The sequence below is a fragment of the Carassius auratus genome, chromosome 46 (assembly GCF_003368295.1).
Source record: "Carassius auratus strain Wakin chromosome 46, ASM336829v1, whole genome shotgun sequence".
NCBI classification, from domain to species: domain Eukaryota; kingdom Metazoa; phylum Chordata; class Actinopteri; order Cypriniformes; family Cyprinidae; genus Carassius; species Carassius auratus.
The window spans coordinates 516,857-537,481 of record NC_039288.1 but is presented as its reverse complement, the minus strand read 5'-3'; the positions used below and the strand labels follow the sequence as shown (position 1 = coordinate 537,481).

General features: G+C 38.6%; 1 protein-coding gene across 1 annotated transcript in view; it reads right to left on the bottom strand.

Moving 5' to 3' along the window:
- The window catches only part of LOC113063808 (enteropeptidase-like), a 30,796-nt gene extending 10,375 nt beyond the window's left edge, over nt 1-20,421 (bottom strand). The window contains exons 1-18 of the mRNA XM_026234141.1: nt 19,976-20,421; nt 19,745-19,884; nt 18,391-18,458; nt 17,448-17,596; nt 17,279-17,320; nt 8,283-8,411; nt 8,076-8,184; nt 7,880-7,989; nt 7,669-7,806; nt 6,997-7,146; nt 5,000-5,105; nt 2,274-2,421; nt 2,048-2,189; nt 1,869-1,958; nt 1,635-1,760; nt 956-1,096; nt 763-873; nt 553-685 (exon numbers count right to left, since the gene is read on the bottom strand). Coding sequence (XP_026089926.1) covers nt 553-685; nt 763-873; nt 956-1,096; nt 1,635-1,760; nt 1,869-1,958; nt 2,048-2,189; nt 2,274-2,421; nt 5,000-5,105; nt 6,997-7,146; nt 7,669-7,806; nt 7,880-7,989; nt 8,076-8,184; nt 8,283-8,411; nt 17,279-17,320; nt 17,448-17,596; nt 18,391-18,458; nt 19,745-19,884; nt 19,976-20,096 — 2,153 coding nt within the window. The 5' untranslated portion in view covers nt 20,097-20,421. The remainder of the gene's footprint in view (nt 1-552; nt 686-762; nt 874-955; nt 1,097-1,634; nt 1,761-1,868; nt 1,959-2,047; nt 2,190-2,273; nt 2,422-4,999; nt 5,106-6,996; nt 7,147-7,668; nt 7,807-7,879; nt 7,990-8,075; nt 8,185-8,282; nt 8,412-17,278; nt 17,321-17,447; nt 17,597-18,390; nt 18,459-19,744; nt 19,885-19,975) is intronic.
- Nucleotides 20,422-20,625: the final 204 nt, after the last annotated feature.

Genomic DNA, 20,625 nt, shown 5'->3' with positions numbered 1-20,625 from the left:
TTAGAAAGGATTAGTTTTGGAGACTTCTTCCTCAGAGAGTGAAGAGAAGGATGTGAATGAGTTTATGTTTGATGGTGAGATGTGCTTGGCAGATTGTGGTATGGAAAACTGTGCACTGACATTTTTAATTTTAGTAATGAAAAATGTGACAAAGTCATCAGGAATTAGAGTTGATGCAGGAGGGGGAGGAGGAGAACACAGGAGCAAGGACATTTTTTTTTTAAAAGCATGCAAGAGTTAGATGAATTGTTAACACGCATCTTATGTTTTGTTCATATGAATGTCAGCAGCTGCGCCAAATTTCACAGTTCTGCTCAGTTTGAGCCATTTAATAATAATAACTGAGCTATTTTTCCAAGTATGAAATCCATATTTTCACTTTGTTAGACTATATGACCCATAATAAATGCCTGATGCATCAAATATGATACTTAACAAAAACAAATACAAATCTTGATCAATAGGTTCAATATTTAATAATAATTTCACATGTCAGGCTTTGCAGTCATCTTGTGTTAATTTTCCTGCTGTATTCAATGGTTAGGTGTTTACCTGTAGCCCAGGTATCGGCAGAAGAAGTGTGAGAGCTGAGAGCTCCAGTCTTGAGCACACACCGTATAAAGATGATTCTGGACCTGAAGTCTCAGTCGTTCATCTGCAGTGATGTTATCTTTGATTATATGCACTGAAAGACAGCAGAGCCTGTGGTCACAAGCATGAACGGCTTGATTGGATCTGTTATGGTTCAGATTGTTGGCTCACCACAGTCAGCTTCATCAGAGCCATCAGCACAGTCTTCTGCTCCGTCACACACACCTGAGCTGGACACACACATTCCTGTGCCACACTGAAACTGACCGCTGGGACACGGATCTGCATAGTGACCACAGCTTTACGTCATTTCTTAAGCCATCTCTCCATGTGATTATGCTCATATAGTACACAGAAAATATACCTGGCTGCCCGAGGTTAAAGCCTGTGCTGAAGTTGGCGAGAAAGCCTCTGTCATTGCCTGACTCATCCGTGAAAAGCATGACTGTCATCTGAGAGCTTGTGGAAAACAGATCCGGGAAGGAACGATCCCCAGTTAAGACACCTTCGATGACCAAAACACACATCACTCAGGTACTGAATACTGGAATAGTATGTGTGTATTTCATTACAGAAGTCAGTGAAATATTACAATTGTTATTAAAATATCAGAATATCAAATTGTTTTTAAAGAAACTAATTATTTTATTCATCAAGGCTGCATTAAGTTGATCAAAATAATTGATAATGTTCTAAAAGATTTCCATTTCAAATAAATGTTTTTCATCTGTGAATCCTATAAATCAAATGCATCACAGTTTCCACAAAAATATTGTGCAGCACAACTGTTTTCAACATTTATAATAATCAGACATGTTTCTTGAGCAGTAAATCATCAAATTGGAAAAGCTTTCTGAAGATCATGTGACACTGAAGACTGGAGTAATGATGCTGAAAATACAGCTGCACATCACAGAAATACATTACATTTTAACAGAGAGAGAGAGAGAGAGAGTTTTTCTTAAAACACTTATCCCTCCATTATCTATGATATTAATGCATGCCTCAATAATTAAGACATTTGTAAATATATGCAACATCACCTATCAACTCTGAGTTGGGTGTCACTCCATCTCGGATTTCCAAAACATCATAAGCCATCTCTAAAGCAAAGTCTTGAAAATGCAGTTGGATATTCTGTCCTTCCTTAGCATGTAAAGTCCACATACCTAAACAAGATCATGACCAAAACGTATAAACCGAAACGATCTTCCATAAATTGTTCTGCATTCTTACTGATTATGGCTAAAAGTGAATGTATTCTCTCAAGGACTCACATGAAGCTTCGTGTCCATAGCCGTTGGGGTAGTTTGGAGAGCTGAATGTTGAGTTGGATTCATACAGGTCAAAAGGTCCCCCACAGTCCTCTATGATAAATCGTTTAAACTCGTTACATAAATGCAACTCCTTTAATAAACATGGCATATGAGTGACTGCAGCAGGTATAATGGCTCACGTGGTATGTAAGGAGGAGTGGTGGGAGTAGGGACTGGGGTCGGCTCCGGAGGGGCCACTCCACAAGAACCAGACACAATGCTGATGTCATCCAGGGCGATGTCGTTCTGAAATCCCGCCCTTTTCTGTGCTTCAAACACCACCTAAAGACAAACCCCACAGCCATCTGATTACTTTTGAATCTTCTTACATTATGAAGTTTAATCCTGGTTTGTTCATGAACTGACCACAGCCTCAGCATCTATGTTTAGCGTGGCTTGAGCGTAATTCCAGCTGTCACCATAGTTCCCTTCTTTCTGGAAGAGGTCGGTGATGGATGAGCCTTTCTGTGCCGTGACCGTCAGACGCCAAACCTCCACACCAAACATATGATACCTAAAAGAGCACAGAGAAAATCTGAAAACACTTACAGCTATGCATGCTTTCAATAAAAGATTTTACTAATGGAATGTGAGCTGGATGTAATGTTCCCTTTCGAAAGGGAACTCCACTCTGCATCCTCTAGAGGGTGCTATGGGAACGCTCTCAGCATGACCGGTGTCTGAAGCATTAATGAAGTAACGACAATGAACTTGACATTGGCAGGCGGAAGCCTATGACTTAAGCAAATGAACGACTGAGGCTATAAAAGGGCACCTGTAGAGCACATCATCCTCTTTTTTGTTTTAGAGACCTTGTGTACGAAGCACATATGTGTTTGATACACGAGAGAGAATGGTGCACTCACTGTTGCATTCGCAGAATTACTAGAGCAGAGGTCTGTAATCAAGCTTTTTGCCAGCGTTTGCATGAGCGTGTTCGAGCTTAATGTGATGCATTCGCCGCAGTTTCTGTTCTTGCCTGATTCTCGAGGGAATTAAGTGTTTGAACAGAGTGTGTACGGCTCTCGGATGTGAGATAGCCACGCTGCGAGATGTGATTGCATTGACAATGCCTGATTCTCTTTGAGAATTTAGCGCCTCTCACCTGTGTATCAGGTCTCGTGGCTGCCAAGGCAGTTGATCAGGCTGATCACTGGGATTGTAGGTGGGGCATGGAAGGAATCTGTCGGGGAATGCTTTTTCTTCCAGAATTAATTTTTGCCCACATTTTTTACACAATAGTTGTATAATAACTGTGTATAATGTGGGTTATCTACATTATTGGTAAAGGAGGATCCTGACTTGGATTAAAAAAAAAAGTTTTTTGAGTTGTTAGGCTCTCGTTTGAGCCTCCTCTGAGCCTCCTCATCCTCTCAGCTGTTCTTGAGCCTGGTAGCTCCCCTCCCTTGAGGGTTGCTGTGCTGAGATCACAGTTCCTAGTGCTCTTTCAACTGAGCTCTGTGGCTGCTAGCTTGTTAGGCTCTTGTGTGCCTCCTTGAGGAGTGGCTCTTCAGGCAACTCGAGTACGTCCCGCATCTGAGGGCCTTCATTCCGATTACGACACTTAGGAGCATGGTTAGTACTCCTAGCATAGTTCTCTAGCTTCTGAGTCTTTGGCAGTGTACTCGGCTTCCTAGAGCTCCACTTAGACAGAACTATTAGTATATAGGCTCTATTGTGACACTCACTAATTGTGTCTAGCTTTAGTAGTCTGATCTCCTCGATTTAGAGTCGTTATGTTGAGACCTCCACTCTTAAGAGCTCTTCAAATAGGTTGGGTGTTGTTAGGCTTACTCTCGTTTAAGAGAGTTATCCTGCTGAAGCCTCTGCTCCTCATAGCTCCACTTAGACAGCAATATTGGTTTGTATGCTCCTTTTTGTGAGCCTCGCTAATTGTCTTTAGCGCTGAGTTTTTTCAGGCCTCCTCTCGTTCTAGAGAGTCGCTATGCTGAGACCTCCACCCTTAAGAGCTCCCCTGACAGGGTTGAGCATTGTTTGGTTTCCTCTCGTTTTAGAGAGTCATCCTGCTGAAGCTTCTGCTCTTCAGAGCTACGTCATGGACAGTGATATGAGTTTGTTGTCTCTTTCTTTGAGCCTCACTAGCAGCCTCTGGTGCTGAGTGGAGCCAGGTCTCCTCTCAGTCAGAGAGTCGTTATGCTGAGACCTCCACTCTTAAGAGCTCACCGACCAGGGTTAAGCAGGTAGGTTTCCTCTCATTTTAGAGAGTCATTCTGCTGAAGCCTCCACTCCCCATAGCTCAGATTAGGCAGTAATGTGAGTAGTAGGCTCTTTTATTTTAGCCTCACTACCTGCCTCTGGCGTTGAGTGTAGCTAGGTCTCCTCTCGGTTTAGAGTCGTTATGCTGAGACCTCCACTCTTAGAGCTCCAGACTCTGGCGGGTGAGTTAGTCTATGATGATTGGAACTTGAGCCTGTCGTAGAGCCTAGCACTTTCAATAGTAGGGATGCTGTTCCTCAAGTCCTGACTTGGGGAAACAGTTACTTAAGTATGTATCCCTTGGTTGAACAGCATTGGTATACCGTTACCATAGCACCCTCTAGAGGACACAGCATGGAGTTCTTTTTCAAAAGGGAATGTCTCAGGACAAAAAAAGAGGATGATGTGTTCTACAGGTCCCCTTTTATAGCGGCAGTGTCTCATTTGCTTACGTCATAGGCTTCTGCCTGCCAATGTCAAGTTCATTGTCATTATTTCATCAGACACCAGTCACGCTGACAACGTTCCCATAGCACCCTTTAAAGGACACAGCGTCTCGTTCCCTAATCTCAGGGAACCATGGTTACATGTGTAACCTGAGACATTTCAGAAAACTGCATGATATTTACAATTAAATATTTTTTATTTTATTTTGCATAAATTTATATTAAATAAGCTGAACTTTAGTCTTGTGGGTCAGAAAAGCACGCTTTCTCCAATTTACTCATTTATATTATATGCAAGTACATTTTAGAATGGACACTTGATTAATTCTAACATTATATCATCTGAATTCACCTTTATGAGTTATTTTCATAGAATGTGCACAAACAAGCTAAATATTTCCAAATGTCACCCTGGGGAGAAAAACTAACCAGAACTGCAGACACATTGATTCATCCGTTGGAGTCAGAGGAAGGCTGAAGATACGGAACCTTTTCTCCCAACTTCCAGGGGTCCGAGGGGTCACAATATAGGTCCCTGTGAGATGAAAATCTATGCTTGTTACAGTACATCTGTTATACAAATAAGAACAATAAGAAATCCAAGTATCCTAAATATTAGGGCCGGGACTTTAACGCGTTAATTAAGATTAATTAATTACAGAAAAAAATTACCGCATTTTTAATAACTTATTTTTGCACCGCGGAACGTTTCTCACTGGATGAGTTTCGGCAGACCGATTATACTGGAGCACCAACTAGCGTTCGCATATCACCGCAGCACACTGAGCCTCAAGTATGACCTCAACGCAAAACATATAGCAGCTAGCGTGGACTTTACACTTTATGTTGAACTATGTATTATTTTGTTGGTGCAATTGGCAGTTAATGTTGAACTCTTTATTGTTTTGGCCAAGGTTATTGAGAGTTGGACTTAGTATGTTATGGCCTCTGAAGCAACAGAGAAATGACTAATAGTCTATTAGAGAAATGTCTAATAGTCAGTGTTTCCAATGTTTTGAATGTAGTTGACAGTATTGTGTTTTACTTAAAAAACACTTTACAGAAGGTTCCAGCACCTATAAGCTTCCTGAATTTCTGAAATGTACTATTTCTAAATTGTTTCTAAATATGCTATTGCTACACTTCATGGCAAAAATTGCACTGGTCTGCTAGACTTGGTTGAACAAAAATAAACAATATTTTGTTGCTTAAGCTTATGTTTTCAGTCATTATTCAGTGGTATACTATAAATCCATGTGAAAAAAATTACTTCTCACTGTTCTCAGGTCAAATATTTATATACAATACAAATGCGATTAATTTCGATTAATTAATTACAAAGCCTCTAATTAATTAGATTCATTTTTTTAATCGAGTCCCGGCCCTAATAAATATACAAAATTAAACTTTTTTTTTTTCTTTTTTTTTTAATTGCTGAAAAATCATTCATTAGTGATATGAATTCAATAGTGTATCTAAGTGCCAATGGCATATATAAAGTTTGGTTTCACTATGTGGAAGTGTTGCAGAGATATAGATGGAGTTTGACATCATGCCAGCAAATTCATTAATGCGGTAAATTAAAATTGCTTTATCTATCAACACAAAATCAATAACATGAGGCTTTTTAAAATGAATTTTGTTATAATGTTTGCCACAACATTTTTTGAGTACCTTCAGGGCATGATGTTGGACACACATACTGAGTTACATAACAATATGCCAATGCATTCATTATATTATAGCATTTTACAACAAAATAAAAAATGACCAACTTTGTGAAATATAGGTATCATTTAATCTAAAGAGGCCAGTCTTGTGATTTTTGGCCAAACTGTTCAGAAGTTGTACGAAATAATAGCTATTCTCCTATCTCCTGACCACTAGGTGGCGAAAAGTAGGTCTAGGTAGGTCGAAACTGTGCAGGTAGCCTCAGGTAATGGTTATTATAACACACGCCAAGTTTGGTTTGAATACTTTAAATCGCTGCGAGATATAGCCTCGCGTCCATTTTTGTGTGGTCTTCGTCAAATTCATACATGTGTTATTCAAGAATGCTTCGACTAATCAACAGGAATTTTATTATTTTTTGCCAGGATTTTCTGAAGATGATCTGAGCCAATTGTCATTCAAATTGGAGCAATAGTATAAAAGAAAAGTTCTAAATGGCGGGATAATTTTCTGGATGGAACATTACATCATAAGCTGCAATTTGAAATTTAACTGTTGGTTGCGCAAGACGATTTGAGTTAGAGATTTCAAATTTGCTGTGGTTAATGATGAGACTGTCCTCTATCCGAGTGCCAAAATTTCACAACTTTCCCACAGGCCCATCTATGAGCGACCATAGACTAAAGATCAACAGCTGAGGAGGAGGAAGTTCAGTCTTTTATTGTTTAGAGTATAGCTGCTGTATTTGATGGCACCTGATTCGTTGCCAATCGTGTGGTCGAAGCTTGGGCCGGTGTCGGGTGGGAGAACAGCGCCTTGTGCTCGTAACCAGTCGCCATCATCATAAAACTCTTGCTTCCAGAGACAGAAGTTCTCTTCAAAGGAGCAGTTTATCTTCTCTTCATCTACCAAAGACAATAGAATTCAATCAAAACCTTACATTTCAGTAATAAATCACAATATGATTAAAAAAAAGTAGGTTGGCATTTTGGGGGAGTTTTTGGTTAAATGAAGTGTGTTAAATAAAAGCTAATTTTATACTACAACATCAAACACATCAGTAATACTCCTGTGTGACTTTGTAAAGGTGCTAACATGTGTATAAATGGGACTACAGAGGTTTTTGGAGACATTAAAGGTTGTCACTTTCACAGCCTTGCTATGTCTCTCACTGTGCAAAGTATTCTAACTCAAACTTGGAGATTACTTCTGGAGAGGTGTTAAAATTCATGAAAGTCATGTGCATTTGTGAAGATGATCTAGGTAAGCAAAACACAAGAGCTGTTGTTTTTCACAGAGCTTATTTTCTGTGATAAGACCTCCAAGTTGGCCTACAAAAGTCAATGTAGAACATTCCATAAATGCTGAAAAAAGATTCATTCATTGGCAGTATCGAAATTTTGGGGTTGGTTGAAACCAGAACCCACTGGAGAGGTGACTGAAGTCCTCTTCTGTGTAAGAAGCGCTGAATCCTTGAAGGCTGTTGCTGTAGTCTGCATTAAATTCAATGGTGGCTTCATGAGACAGGAGCCATGCTTCTCCAGGTGATGTGCCCGAGAGAGAGTCTGAAAGAGACGTTTACATTTACTTCAGAAGTCTGTAACCTTCCCGTAATTCTGTTTTATGGTTGAATCTCACATGTCAATGTTTTCATGGGGCCGGTGCCCTCATACAGCTCCAGAACATCGATGCCGTGCTCCGTGTGAAAAGTGTGAAAGACTATTTTAATGGCCAAGCCCTCAGTCACTCTGCGGGTGAAAAGAAAGTCTGTGTGAGTTTGTGAAATTGGAATGTGTGTCTAGATGCGTGTGATTTTATCATATAATCATATTACCGTATAATCCAGCGGCAGGCTGTGGGACTGTCATAGGCCTCGGGAAAGTTCTTAGAGTGGAAGGATCCGGTCGGACCGAGAAGGAGAAACTGACCATCACACTCTGTTGCTATACAGCATGAAAGACACATAAAATAATGTCTTTATCTGTCGCAATAAATGCATCTTAAAAACACTGATATATTAAAAAAGGTCCTAAGTACACACCACAGACAGTCTGACTCTCATCAGTGCCGTCAGCACAGTCTTGTGCTCCATCACAGAGGTCCGACTGAGAAAAACACGCTGATCCATCAGAACATGCCGTCTGTCCATCTGGACATCTGATTGGAGTGACTGACAGCAGGTGCACAAATATTACCAACAACTACACAGATGTTCACTTTTTAAACAAATTTCTCATTTTTACAAACATTTAAATGCATATATAATATACACTAGCATTTCAAAAGTTTGGGGCCAGTGAGAAGTCTTCTTTTCTCTGGTCATAAATATATTAAAAACAGTAATACTGTATGATTTTTATGTAACTTTAAACAGCTGTTTTCTGTGTTAATCTCTATTAAAGTGTAATTTATTTCTGTGATGAACAGCTGAAACTGTGTGTACAGTCTACTGTCCATGTCCAGAAAGGTAAGAAAAACATTACCAAAGTAGTCCACGTGACATCAGAGGGTCAGTTAGAATTTGTTGAAACATCGAAAATAAATTTTGCTCAAAAATTTGCAAAAACTATGACTTTATTCAGCACTGTCTTCTCTTCCGTGTCTGTTGTGGGACAGTTCAAAACAAAGCAGTTTGTCATACCCGGTTCGTGAACTCGATGTAACCGAATCTTCTTGAACCAGTTCACCAAATCGAACTTAATCGTTTTAAACGGTTCGCGTCTCCAATACACATTAATCAACAAATGACTTAAGCTGTTTTTAATATGGCTGACACTCCCTCTGAGTTCAAACAAACCAATAAACTATAAAACTATAAGGGGCCCCTGGGCTTTATCTCTTGAGGGGCCCTTCCAGGGCTCGACAATAAGGACTGCCTGATTACCCGAGGCTAGTGTGAATGACGGTCTGGACAGTAGACAGAATGGTCACTTACCCAATCAGGCCAGTGCTGTAGGGTGTGCATTATATGTAGTCTATGATATCGTAATTGTTGATTTAACGATCTGATATTATCGAGTATGCATCTCACTTTACAAAAAAACTAACAAAAACACACCCATTCTGTGCACGCATGCACTACGTGATGTAGTCTAGTAGGTTAGATTTGTGCACGTGATTTAGTCTTAATGCCTCAGAATTCAAATATGCCCCAGTATATATTACATATTTATATAATTTAATATCTATATTAACCAATATTACACAAAGAGTGCAGTTTTTCTCCAAATATTAGCATGATTACAAAGGTGATGATTTTATTCAGCGTGTAGTTATATAAACAGCAACTTAATATTAAGTGACTTACAGTTTAGACACCAAATCGTCTGTTTCGATGTATTTCGCCAACAAAAAATTATTATAATCCACAGCTTTAGTGTGTTTTTATTAATTTTTATTAATTTTTTTCATTTTTCTATCATTGGATTAACATTACAGCAGCTAGTAGCTAAATTAGGCGCAGTCACTTTAAAGGTCATGTTCTTCGTGATCCCATGTTTTAAACTTTAGTTAGTGTGTAATGTTGTTGTTAGAGTATAAATAATATCTGTAAAATTCTAAAGCTCAAAGTTCAATGCTAAGCGAGATATTTTATTTAACAGAATTCGTATACAAAAAACGACCCGTTTGGACTACATCCCTCTAGTTCGTGCAGTAATGACGTCACTAAAACAGTTTTTTGACTAACCACCGCCCACATGAATTCACAAAAAGGGGGCGTGGTCTTGTTGTGCTCCGACGGAGAAGAGAAAGAGCTGCGTTTGTGTTTGTCGCCGTGTCATAGAAACGCTGTTATTTTCAGTCCAATCATCTTGTTTGGGCTTTCCAGGGGCGCTGTACTTGGAGATAAATGGTTATAATTTATGTTTAACTCGGTTACTGAAAATTATAATCCACATGTAAAACTATGTGCAGCATATTTTGCTGAGGACAGCTTGCTGAGGACAACTTCCTCAATCAGTTTAATCCCGGATTCGCACATAGATTATTCTTGAAAGATGGAGCAGTTCCCTCTTTGTCTGGAGAAGGCATTGTTTATGGACCACAACCGGTAAGTGTATTTTATTATTTAAGTTGGTGCGTTTAACAGTTTCTGTAACTTATTACACAAAGGGCAACGCTGTTTAGCTTTGTTAACTAGATGTTAGGGCTGTGCAAAAAAAAAAAAACAAATGCGATTTTCATGCGCATCTCGTCAGTAAAAACGCTCCTGTGATTATAACTACATCTCCAGCACGTGCTCCTGCCCACTTGCTTCTCAAATCTAGTCCAATTCATTTTCCAGGAGGGCAGCGTGCTCTAAGCAGGTGTCGAATCACAACACAGGAACCGCTGGCCCAATCAGAACTCGTTACGTATGTTTTGAAGTTTGTTAAGAACTGGTAAAATAATAATCACTGTGGGGCATCGATGAGAATGCACAAAATTCCTTTTAGTTGCTTTTATTTGATGGCTCAACATGTGGATCAAAGTTTGTGTGGCAACTTGATGCACGCACACAGTCCACGTAACAAAAACCCTGTAAAGGCCATCACTGCTCTTAGGCCTCAACTACCATTCAAATGGCTTCCATCATGCCCATGTGCTCAAAGAGGAAGTGAGGTGACATATTTAAAGGAAGCGGAGTGACATATATAACAGTCAGTATCGCCCTCTACTGGCTCAGTTCCTTCAGAACAGCCGCCCCCAAATTTGTCCCACAAATTTGCAATAACGTTAAACTAAGCATTACTGTTAGGGACAGCAGGGAGGCATATCAGCCGACTAACTGGTCGAAGATACGTCCTGTCTTTCACTCTCACTTCTGCCGTACGTATTCTTCCATCTTTACCAGGAATCATCTTTATAAAATGACCTACAGGCCAAAGTGCTCTAGGCAACTGGTGGTCCACCACTAGGACAACAGCCTTTAACTGGAGTGCATCAGTGTCAGTTTGCTATTTTACCCTGGTTTGCAAACTGGGTTGATAATTTCTTATGAACTGTGACCAAAACCTATCAGCAAGGATTTGACAGGACCTCCATCTTCGTCGGCTGAGTAATTCACACTCATGATACATGACCTGCGGAAGTGAAGGGTCTCGCCGCCCCATTAGAAGAAGGTTTGGGGTGATAGGATCCGGATCGGCCACATCAGTGGACACATAACCCAAAGGTTTAGAATTTAAAATCCCCTCAATCTCAACAAGGACGGTGGTCAAAACTTTGTGCGTTACAGTCTGTGAATTCAAGGTAACATTTAGAGCAGTTTTAATGGACCGAATGTCCCTCTCCCAAGAGCCTCCAAAGTGTGGTGCATGAGGTGGATTAAAGAAAAATTTGATCTGATACTCAGCTAATTTGACTCTCAGGTCTGGGTGCAGGGCGATGAATGCATCTTTAAGTTCTCGTTCTCCTCCTTTAAAATTTGTCCCTTGATCAGAGAACAATTCAGCAGGCTTTCCCCTTCGGGAGATAAAACGTCTTAAAGACATCAGAAAAGAATCAACATCGAGGCTGGTTAGAACTTCAATGTGTACAGCTCTTGTGGTTAGACACTTAAACAATATTCCCCATCTTTTCTCGTTTCTTCTGACCAATTTGACAATAAGTGGCCCAAAACAATCCATCCCTGTAGAGAAGAAGGGTGGTTGATATAAACGTAAACGTGCTGGAGGTAAATCTGCCATTCGTGGAGGTATTGGTTGAGCTCTCCATTTCTGACACTCTGTACAGTTACGTTGTTCTTTTCTCACAGCCTCTCTTCCTCTGAGAATCCAGTATTTCCTCCTCAACTCTGCAAACAAACGTTCTGCACCAGGATGTTTTAAGTTACTGTCATATTTTTGAATAAGCAGCTTGGTAACTGGATGTTTTGAATCCAGAACTATTGGATGAACTGTCTCTATTTCCAACTGATTGCAATTGCGCAGTCGGCCTCCCACTCGAATAACTTGCATTACCGTATCAAATTTTGGGGCTAATGTTACCAAACGACTTGATGATGACAGAGATTTTCCATTGCTAAGACTTTGAATCTCTTCAGGGAAACTGTCTCCTTGTGCAGATCTTAAAATCATTAATTCCGCCTGGCAGAAGGACTTTGATTCTCTATGGAGGCCACCCCATGAAAGGATTTTGCGGTAGCATAAACTAGATCCTCCACAGCAAAATCCCCAGTGTTAATTTAACACTCTGAGTGTGGACTCATATAAACACTGAAGCAGTGTTAAAAGTAACACTGAAGCAGAGTTGAAGTTAATGAGATAATAAAGAAGTTAATTGAGTTATGATTGACCATTATTGAAGACCCCTGATGTTAACAAGCAGAATCACCAAACGAGAAAATCACAATTTGTGTGTCACCATTATAGTGGTCAGTGTTTGCTTTAGTTGGGATCTTGACCCTCCAGTTATTTATTTTAGACTTTGTGTGGCTGTGGTAACTGGTTTATAACACAGAGACAGACCACAGCAAAAGCAATCAAGTGGCATTGATTGTGATTTTAACTAACTGTCATGGAGTGACCTGAGTGCCTGAGATCGGGTATCTTTACTGTACACATAAATTAAGTGAAAAAAAATGTAAGCGGTCCAACATTTTTTGCATAATGACATGTTTTTAAAAAAGTTAGTTCTACACAAAAAAAAACAAAAAAAAAACATTTTTTATAGTTTCGACACACAGACATCAAGAATGAGCGTGAGCATCACAATAACGGTGATCATCAAAAAAGCATGTTGTAGCCAATAAAAACTCATCCATGGCTCCCATCATGCATTGCAGCATGAATAAATTATGAGCTGAACTGTCTTTTTAACTTTTTATTCTAACTATATTTTATTTTTGCTGTTTTATGTACATTTTTTTTTGTATCTAGTTTTGTGATGTTCAGAGTAGATCTGTTTATCTGAAAATGCTGTTTGTCACCGTTGTTGAGATTCATACGCTGATTCTTGTTATCTGTGTGTGCCTAAAATAAAGACTTAAATAAAAAATAAATCAGAATCACTTGCAAAAAGATACCTACAAAGTGTACAGAAAATACAGACTCTTTCATTGAGGAAACAAAGCTGTTTCAATCAGTAATGGATGTTTTACTTAGCAAAAAGAGTTTAAATGAGCTCAGCAATTCAGGTCAAACAACGATTACATTAAAACATAATCATCACCACCCGATGACTTTTGCTGTTGGCTTGTCAAACACACTTTAAAAGTAAAAGTCACAAGCCAAGATCCCAACTAAAGCAAACTCTGACCACTATAATGGTGACACACAAATTGTGATTTTCTCGTTTGGTGATTCTGCTTGTTAACATCAGGTGTCTTGAATAATGGTCAATCATAACTAAATTAACTTCTTAATTATCTCATTAACTTCAACTCTGCTTCAGTGTTACTTTTAACTCTGCTTCAGTGTTTAAATGAGTCCACACTCAGAGTGTTAAATTAACACTGGGGATTTTGCTGTGTTGAAGCTGAAGGCTCTGGAGTTGAATAGCATGAGATTGCATTTAGATTCAGACAAGTGACTGGTTTGCGCAGTTCTTCTGTATCATCATTTTTCAAAGCTGAAGGATTTCTTGGCCAGTATTCTGGCAACAAATGTAAGAAAGGGGGACCTTTGAACCACCTACTGTCTTCTCTAAGATCCTGTAGGGTCCATCCTCTTGTAATATCATCTGCTGGATTATTCAATGAATCTACATAATGCCAATCTCAGGAGTCAGTCAGTTCTTGAATTTCTGCAATTCCAACAAATACCTTGAGATGACATGAATCAGACTGAATCCAAGTCAACACAGTTGGAGAGTCTGTCCATAAATGAATTCCAGATATCTTGATAGTAAGCTCTCCTTTTAACAGGTGGGCAAGTTGGGCTCCTGTCAGTGCTGCACATAATTCCAATCTTGGCATTGATAGCTGCTTTTTTGGGGCAACTCGTGAGTGTGCGGTTAAGAATGCTACCTCTACCCATTTTAATGGATCTTCTGTTCGCAAGTATCCCACACATCAATAGGCACGTTCTGAAGCGTCACAAAATATGTGAATTTCTTGCACACAATCAGTTTGGTCCATTTCAGCACTCACGTAACTCCGGGGAAGTCGGATCTCATTCAAGTGTTGGAGCTCCCTTTCCCATATCTTCCAAGCCTCTAAGAGGTCACCAGGGAGTAGAGTAGAGTTCTCGCTTTTTGTTCCACATCTGCTGCACAATTATTTTGCCCTTGTAGAAAAAGGATTGATGTATCCAAGAGGGTCATAAACTGGCGATCATTCTGTAAATATTTCTCATAGTGATGGGGGATGATTTTAATGTGTAAGACTTATATATCAAAGTGTCTGATTGACACAGCCACCGAAGCCCTTAAGCTGGTTCTTGAGGATCCATATCACTCTGATTAAGCCCGTGTTCACCACTCTGAGATAATACTTCCTTCGGCAGATGATGAATGATACCTGCAACATTACTAGCCCACTGTCTTAGCTCAAAACCTCCTTCAGCAAGTAGCTTCTTTATTTTGTCCACAAGAGCTCAGGCTATCTCAATTGAAGGAAAGCTCTGTAACCAATTGTCAACATAGAAGTGCTGCTGGACAGCTTTGCATACATTTTCCGACTGCCCTTGTTCAATGACATGCTGCTGCAGTGCATAAGTAGCACAACATGGTGAACAAGTTGTGCCAAAGGGAAGTAATTGCCACTCATATACACTGGGTTGGGTTTCCCTCCAATATAATACATATATGTTTTTTTTTCTCAACTGTTTACTTTAACTTAAGGCATAACCGACAGTTTTTCCAACATATTATCCAAGACGGGTATTTTAACTTTTGAAAAAAAAATTTAATGTATATGTCGGTACAAGAGCAAGAACAGATAATTCCGGCGTTCAAGTGTTTTCAAACGCCTCTCTCTGCGTGAGCCTGAACAGCAGAACACCGCAGTGCTGTATTGGGCTCTTACACATCCTTTTCTGTTTGTTTAAACTGCTATTTATTCATTCAGGTGCAGGAGAACCTTTAAGGAGAACTTCTTAAAGGAGAGCTCGGTTCAGTGTTGCTGTCTGTGAGACGCGGCTCTCTCTCTCATGCGCACCGAGCACAGCACGCGAGTAACCAGCAACTCTATTAGGCTTTTCCGTGTCTTGTGCTTTAACGCTTCAAAGTATTTTGAATGGTTAAATTGGAAGGTGGCAAGGCTTAAAGGGGTCATGAAATGAGAAACCAAATTTGCCTTGATCTTTTGGAATATAAGAGGTCTTTGTACCATTAAAACGTCCTGCAAGTTTCATAGCTTAAGACGTCCTCCCCATTATAAACGAGCCATTTATTTAATCAAGCTCTAAATACAGCTCGTTCTGGATCCATGGTAAGAAGTGACGTCACGGTGCGAAGTGACGTTCCAACCATTTGCATATGACCGCCTCCAGCACAAGACAACTACGCTCATTTCGGATCGTTGTCGCGCTGCGCGCCTCACAAGTGTTCAGTCGACGGACAGCGAGTGGGTCTGTGTACAGGAAAACTACAATGCCACGCAGATGTGCTGTTCCTGGCTGTGGACAAACAACATCTTTGAATACGCTGCCGAAAGATCCTGACGTCAGGGAAAAATGGATGCAGTTTATTTGTATAAGAGAATCTTGAAAATATGTCGCCTTTCTAGTAGGCCTACATGTAATAGAAGATTAAAAATGTTGCCTTATCAATGCTGCATCTTCAAATATGGCCTGTGCATGCATTTTTGTCCGCAGTACACCCTATCATTTCATTGAAATTAGGTAAATAATGTTGAACTGTTAGCATATTAAACTATAGAATAATTATGCAACAATAAACCGTTTTCAAGTGTCTCAGGTTACAATTTTTTTATTAATTCAAAATAGTTTCACTTTCCATGTGGACACGGGCTGATCCAGTCTTCGTTGTTGTGGTGATGGTTCATTTTCCTCTGATTCCTCATCTGATTCCGACTCAAACATATAAGGTTTTATCATTGCAAGAGCCATCGCTTCGAATGCATCACTCGCTACTAAACAGTTACGCTCAATCCGCAAATGTTCCGTCAAATGTCGTTAGCCAATCATAACAGTGGGCGTTAACACTGAACTCTTAAAGGGGAAACAACCCAAAACAGACTGTTTGAATCAAAGGATGAGAAACAGGGTGGGAAAATGTCATAATTCACTACATTTTAAAAGTTTTTTTTTTTTTTAACTATAGTAATACTATAATTGCACCTAGGGGAATATAATAATAAAATAAAAAAACCCATGTCATGACCCCTTTAATAGCACGTGAAAATTATACACTTTCGTGACGACACCAGCAACGTTCTGTCAACTGTCTTGAGTGTCTTTTTTTAGCCAGACGGTTGTGGGCTCTCAGTCCCTCCGGCTTCAATAGAGGGACTGAGAGCTCTCGGACTAAATCTAAAATATCTGTTCTGAAGATGAACAGAGGTCTTACGGGTTTGGAACGACATGAGGGTAAATTATTAATGACATAATTTTCCTTTTTGGGTGAACTATCCTTTTAATGCAACCTTGCTAAATAAATGATCTTATTTACTAAAATAAAATTTAATAAAATAAAATTTATTACGGACTCCAACATTTTGAGCAACATTTTATTTTAAACAACTTTATGCTAACTTTAAGCATGTAGCATTAATAAACTAATATTAATTAAAAAATTGCAAGATTTGAAATTTTAATGTAACTGTCATACTGCAGGACAAAAAAAAGTGATTAAATATATAGATTTTTAAAGATGCACACATTCACATTCCTATAAATCTATTTTAACCAAAAATCCTGAGCCTGAGTTTATGTTGACTGTAATCACATTTTTTATTATTTCTTTTTATTATATAGCTTTTCATCCATATGACATCCATCCCACAGTTAACATTATCATAATGAACATCTTTATATCTTTCAAAATTAACAAAACAACAATAAAAAGCCACACTTTGCCCCTGACATGACGTCTGTCCCAGTCAGATTTAGCGAGTCATAATGAGTGAGCAATTAAAGATAAAACACATCCCACCTGCTTCTGCTGTGGACGGTCTCTGGGTTGTAGTTGGTTTATCTGCGGGAATAAATTACTTATTATATAATCTACTGAATTGTTGCACACAGTGTTGATGGAGTAGAAACTAAGAATTAAGTCTATTAAATGAATTAAATCAATTAGGTCTTTTGATTGATGATATGACCTGAGATCTGCACACTGTCGAGGTCAATCAGCAGTCCATCATCAGCTCCGTCAGCCTGCTGTAAACCATCCACGAGCTGCTCCTGAACCGTCTGCAGATCCGGAGCGCCTCGGAAGACCAGATCGAAGAAAACAACCACGCTGCCTTCACTGCCACCAGAGACAAACCTCAGCACTCAAACAACCACACACTTCTACCTGCATTCATCTCCGGTGATTCTGATGATCCAAACTGAATTCTAAGCATAAACCTTACTGTACATAACGTTACCTCTTAAGTGTCAATTTATTGAAATTTAGATTTATCCATTATCTGAAAGATAAATAAATAATCTTTCCATTGATGTATGGTTTATTAGGAGGACAATATTTGGCCGAAAACAACTATTTGAAAATCTGGAATCTGACGGAGCAAAAAAATCTAAATATTAAGGAAATAACCATTAAAGTTGTTCAAATGAAGTTCTTAGCAATGCATATTACTAATCAAAAATTAAGTTTTGATATATTCACTGTAGGAAATTTACAAAAATCTTCATGGAACATGATCTTTACCTAATATCCTAATGATTTATGGCATTAAAAAAAATTGATAATTTTGACCCATATAATGTATTTTTGGCTATTGCTAATATAATACAATAATAAACCTGTGCTTCTTATGACTGTTTTTGTGCTGCAGGGTCACATGTGTGTGCATTAAACTACAACAAAATCCCTCTTAAGTAAATGTGTTGTTTTAAAAAACAATAATTAAAATAAAAATTCTCATTAAGATTATGTATTTCACAATCTCACTGCTGTCAGTTCTTTAAAATATTGATCTTTTTTCAATATTCACCTTTACTTCAGTTCAAACCCCGTCTCTACAACCTAAATACATGCACATAAATATTATTGATTTGAGCTTTATAGCATAAGGGCTTTAATATATAAAGTCTTACCTGAATTCAATGACGTTAGAGCTTCTGAACTGCTCTTTAAGGGACGTTCGACTGTAAGCGTCATCGATCTGCAGAGAAACACTAAAAACTGCTTCATCCTCACACTAAAATACTGATCAAATCAGTCAGTCAGGAACTCACAGAAGATAATTTATACAGTCACAGTTTAAAAAAGTTATGCAAGCATTAATATAATTCAGTCTCATGAAATATTTTTTATTATTATATTTTTTACATCAGTGATGACTTTTCTTTGTCTCATTAACTTTATAAAGCACTTTCTATTGTGTTACTGTAAAAGAATTTGTGTGATTTTCCAGTCAAATCAATCTTAAAGGCAGTAAAATGTCATGTTCCAGAAGCAGTGTTGGGGTTAAAAGGTAATACATTACAATATTGCATTGCTCCCTAAAACTAATTACAGTATTTTGTTACTTTTTATTAAAAATAATGTTACGTTTCTTTTGCGTTCTTTCACATTACTTTTGAAATATGAGCTGGGCTTGACTGTTTTTAATACAAGAAGTTCTATTTATAGCAAATATAAGCCCTTTCACACCAAAAAGTGTAATGAATAAACCTTAGGCTGAAGGAAGAGTTCACATCTCTAAACATAGGAGAAGAAGGTGTGAAAAAAGAATACTCTTCAGCAATAAAAAAAACAGTGAAGCACAATTGTGAGTTTATCTAAAGTCATTTTTTGCTTATTGGTATGGTTGAACTGGATCATCAAAGGTCAGCAGCAAAGACATTAATTCATAAAATGAAATTAGATACATTTGTGTTATTTTTGCATTTCACTGTTTTAATTCATTTTGATGAATACTAAATCAGATTTTTTTACGAGTGGCATGAATTAATGCACATTCACATTTAGTCTAGCTTTACATCATGTTCAAACAGCACAGACAATGCCTCTGTACTTCAGATTTCTCCCAATATGGGGACAGGAGATTTGTCAGTCAATAAATGGGAAAACAAAGTGACTGGCATGACCTTTTTGAAAAAGTAACTCAGATATTTTCTTGTAAATTAAAAAAAGTAATGCGTTACTTTACTAATTACTTGATAAATGTAATCTGATTACATAGTTACTTTTAGTGCGTTACCCCCAACAGTGTCCACAAGTTTAAATCAATTTATACAAGAAAATTTCATAGAAAAAGGTTTTAGTAATCATGTCACAATGTAAACCATTTTTGGTATACAAATGTATACAAAAGTTTTTTTTTTTTTTTTTCGAGGTGAAATATGACCCAGACATGTCACTGTACAGAGAGCTGATGAGGCTGAAATTAAGCCCAGTAAATGATGACAGGATTTCTACATTTATTTCTGAAAGTAGCTGACATACCTTCTGCTCGGTGTCATATGCCAGAGCTTTGAACTTCGCGCTGTTTTTGTTCAGCAGCTCCTCCGTGAAGACGCTTCCGTTAGAGATGACGAGCCTCCCGGTGAACTCTGAGCCGCTCTCATCTCCTTCACCAGCCGCAGCTGAAACCATCAGTCACCACACAGAGCATCACTACAGATCAGCAGGAGCTTTCAGCAGAACTCATTACAGATGAAGAGAAGGGTCTCAGACCTCTGTTGTCCAGAGCGAGCCATGTGACCACACTGAGTCCCACACAGACCCCGAAGAGAAGAACCAGCAGCGCAGTGAGCAGCAGCTCCGTGGACGACAAATCACACACTCTTCTGGCCATCTCAGACACTTACTGAAGACCCACACAGCTTCCAACATGCTTTTGTCCTTGCTATACAACCTAGCAATAAATTTTTATTGAACGGCAACTAATGTTGATTAGAACAAAGTACCATTTTATCAGCATCTTAAGAAAGTATTCGGGAGTAACACAAGAGGAAGCAAAAAAATACAATGTTCAAGTGCTTGGGTTGTAAATATCATTTTTATAACTGTCAAATCATTCCTCTAGATATCCAAATGCATTCCAGAATGAAGAATCACCATGTCCTTTGAAAACTACCTGTTCTCCCATATTAACCTTTAAGAAGTATTCCTCTTTGACAAATACTTCTTAAAGGAGAAATGGAGAAGAAAGCATTTTAAAAAATACAGTAAAAATGTGTTTTTGTCCTTTTTCTTTTATTGCACAATTCGTGTCTCTCTGTTTGTTTTGTTTCTTGCGTCAGCACATGGTCTTGTTAATTGTTTTCTCCTTCTTCGCCCCTCCTTCTTATTTCCTCTTTACCACACCCTCTTGTTAGCCTTGT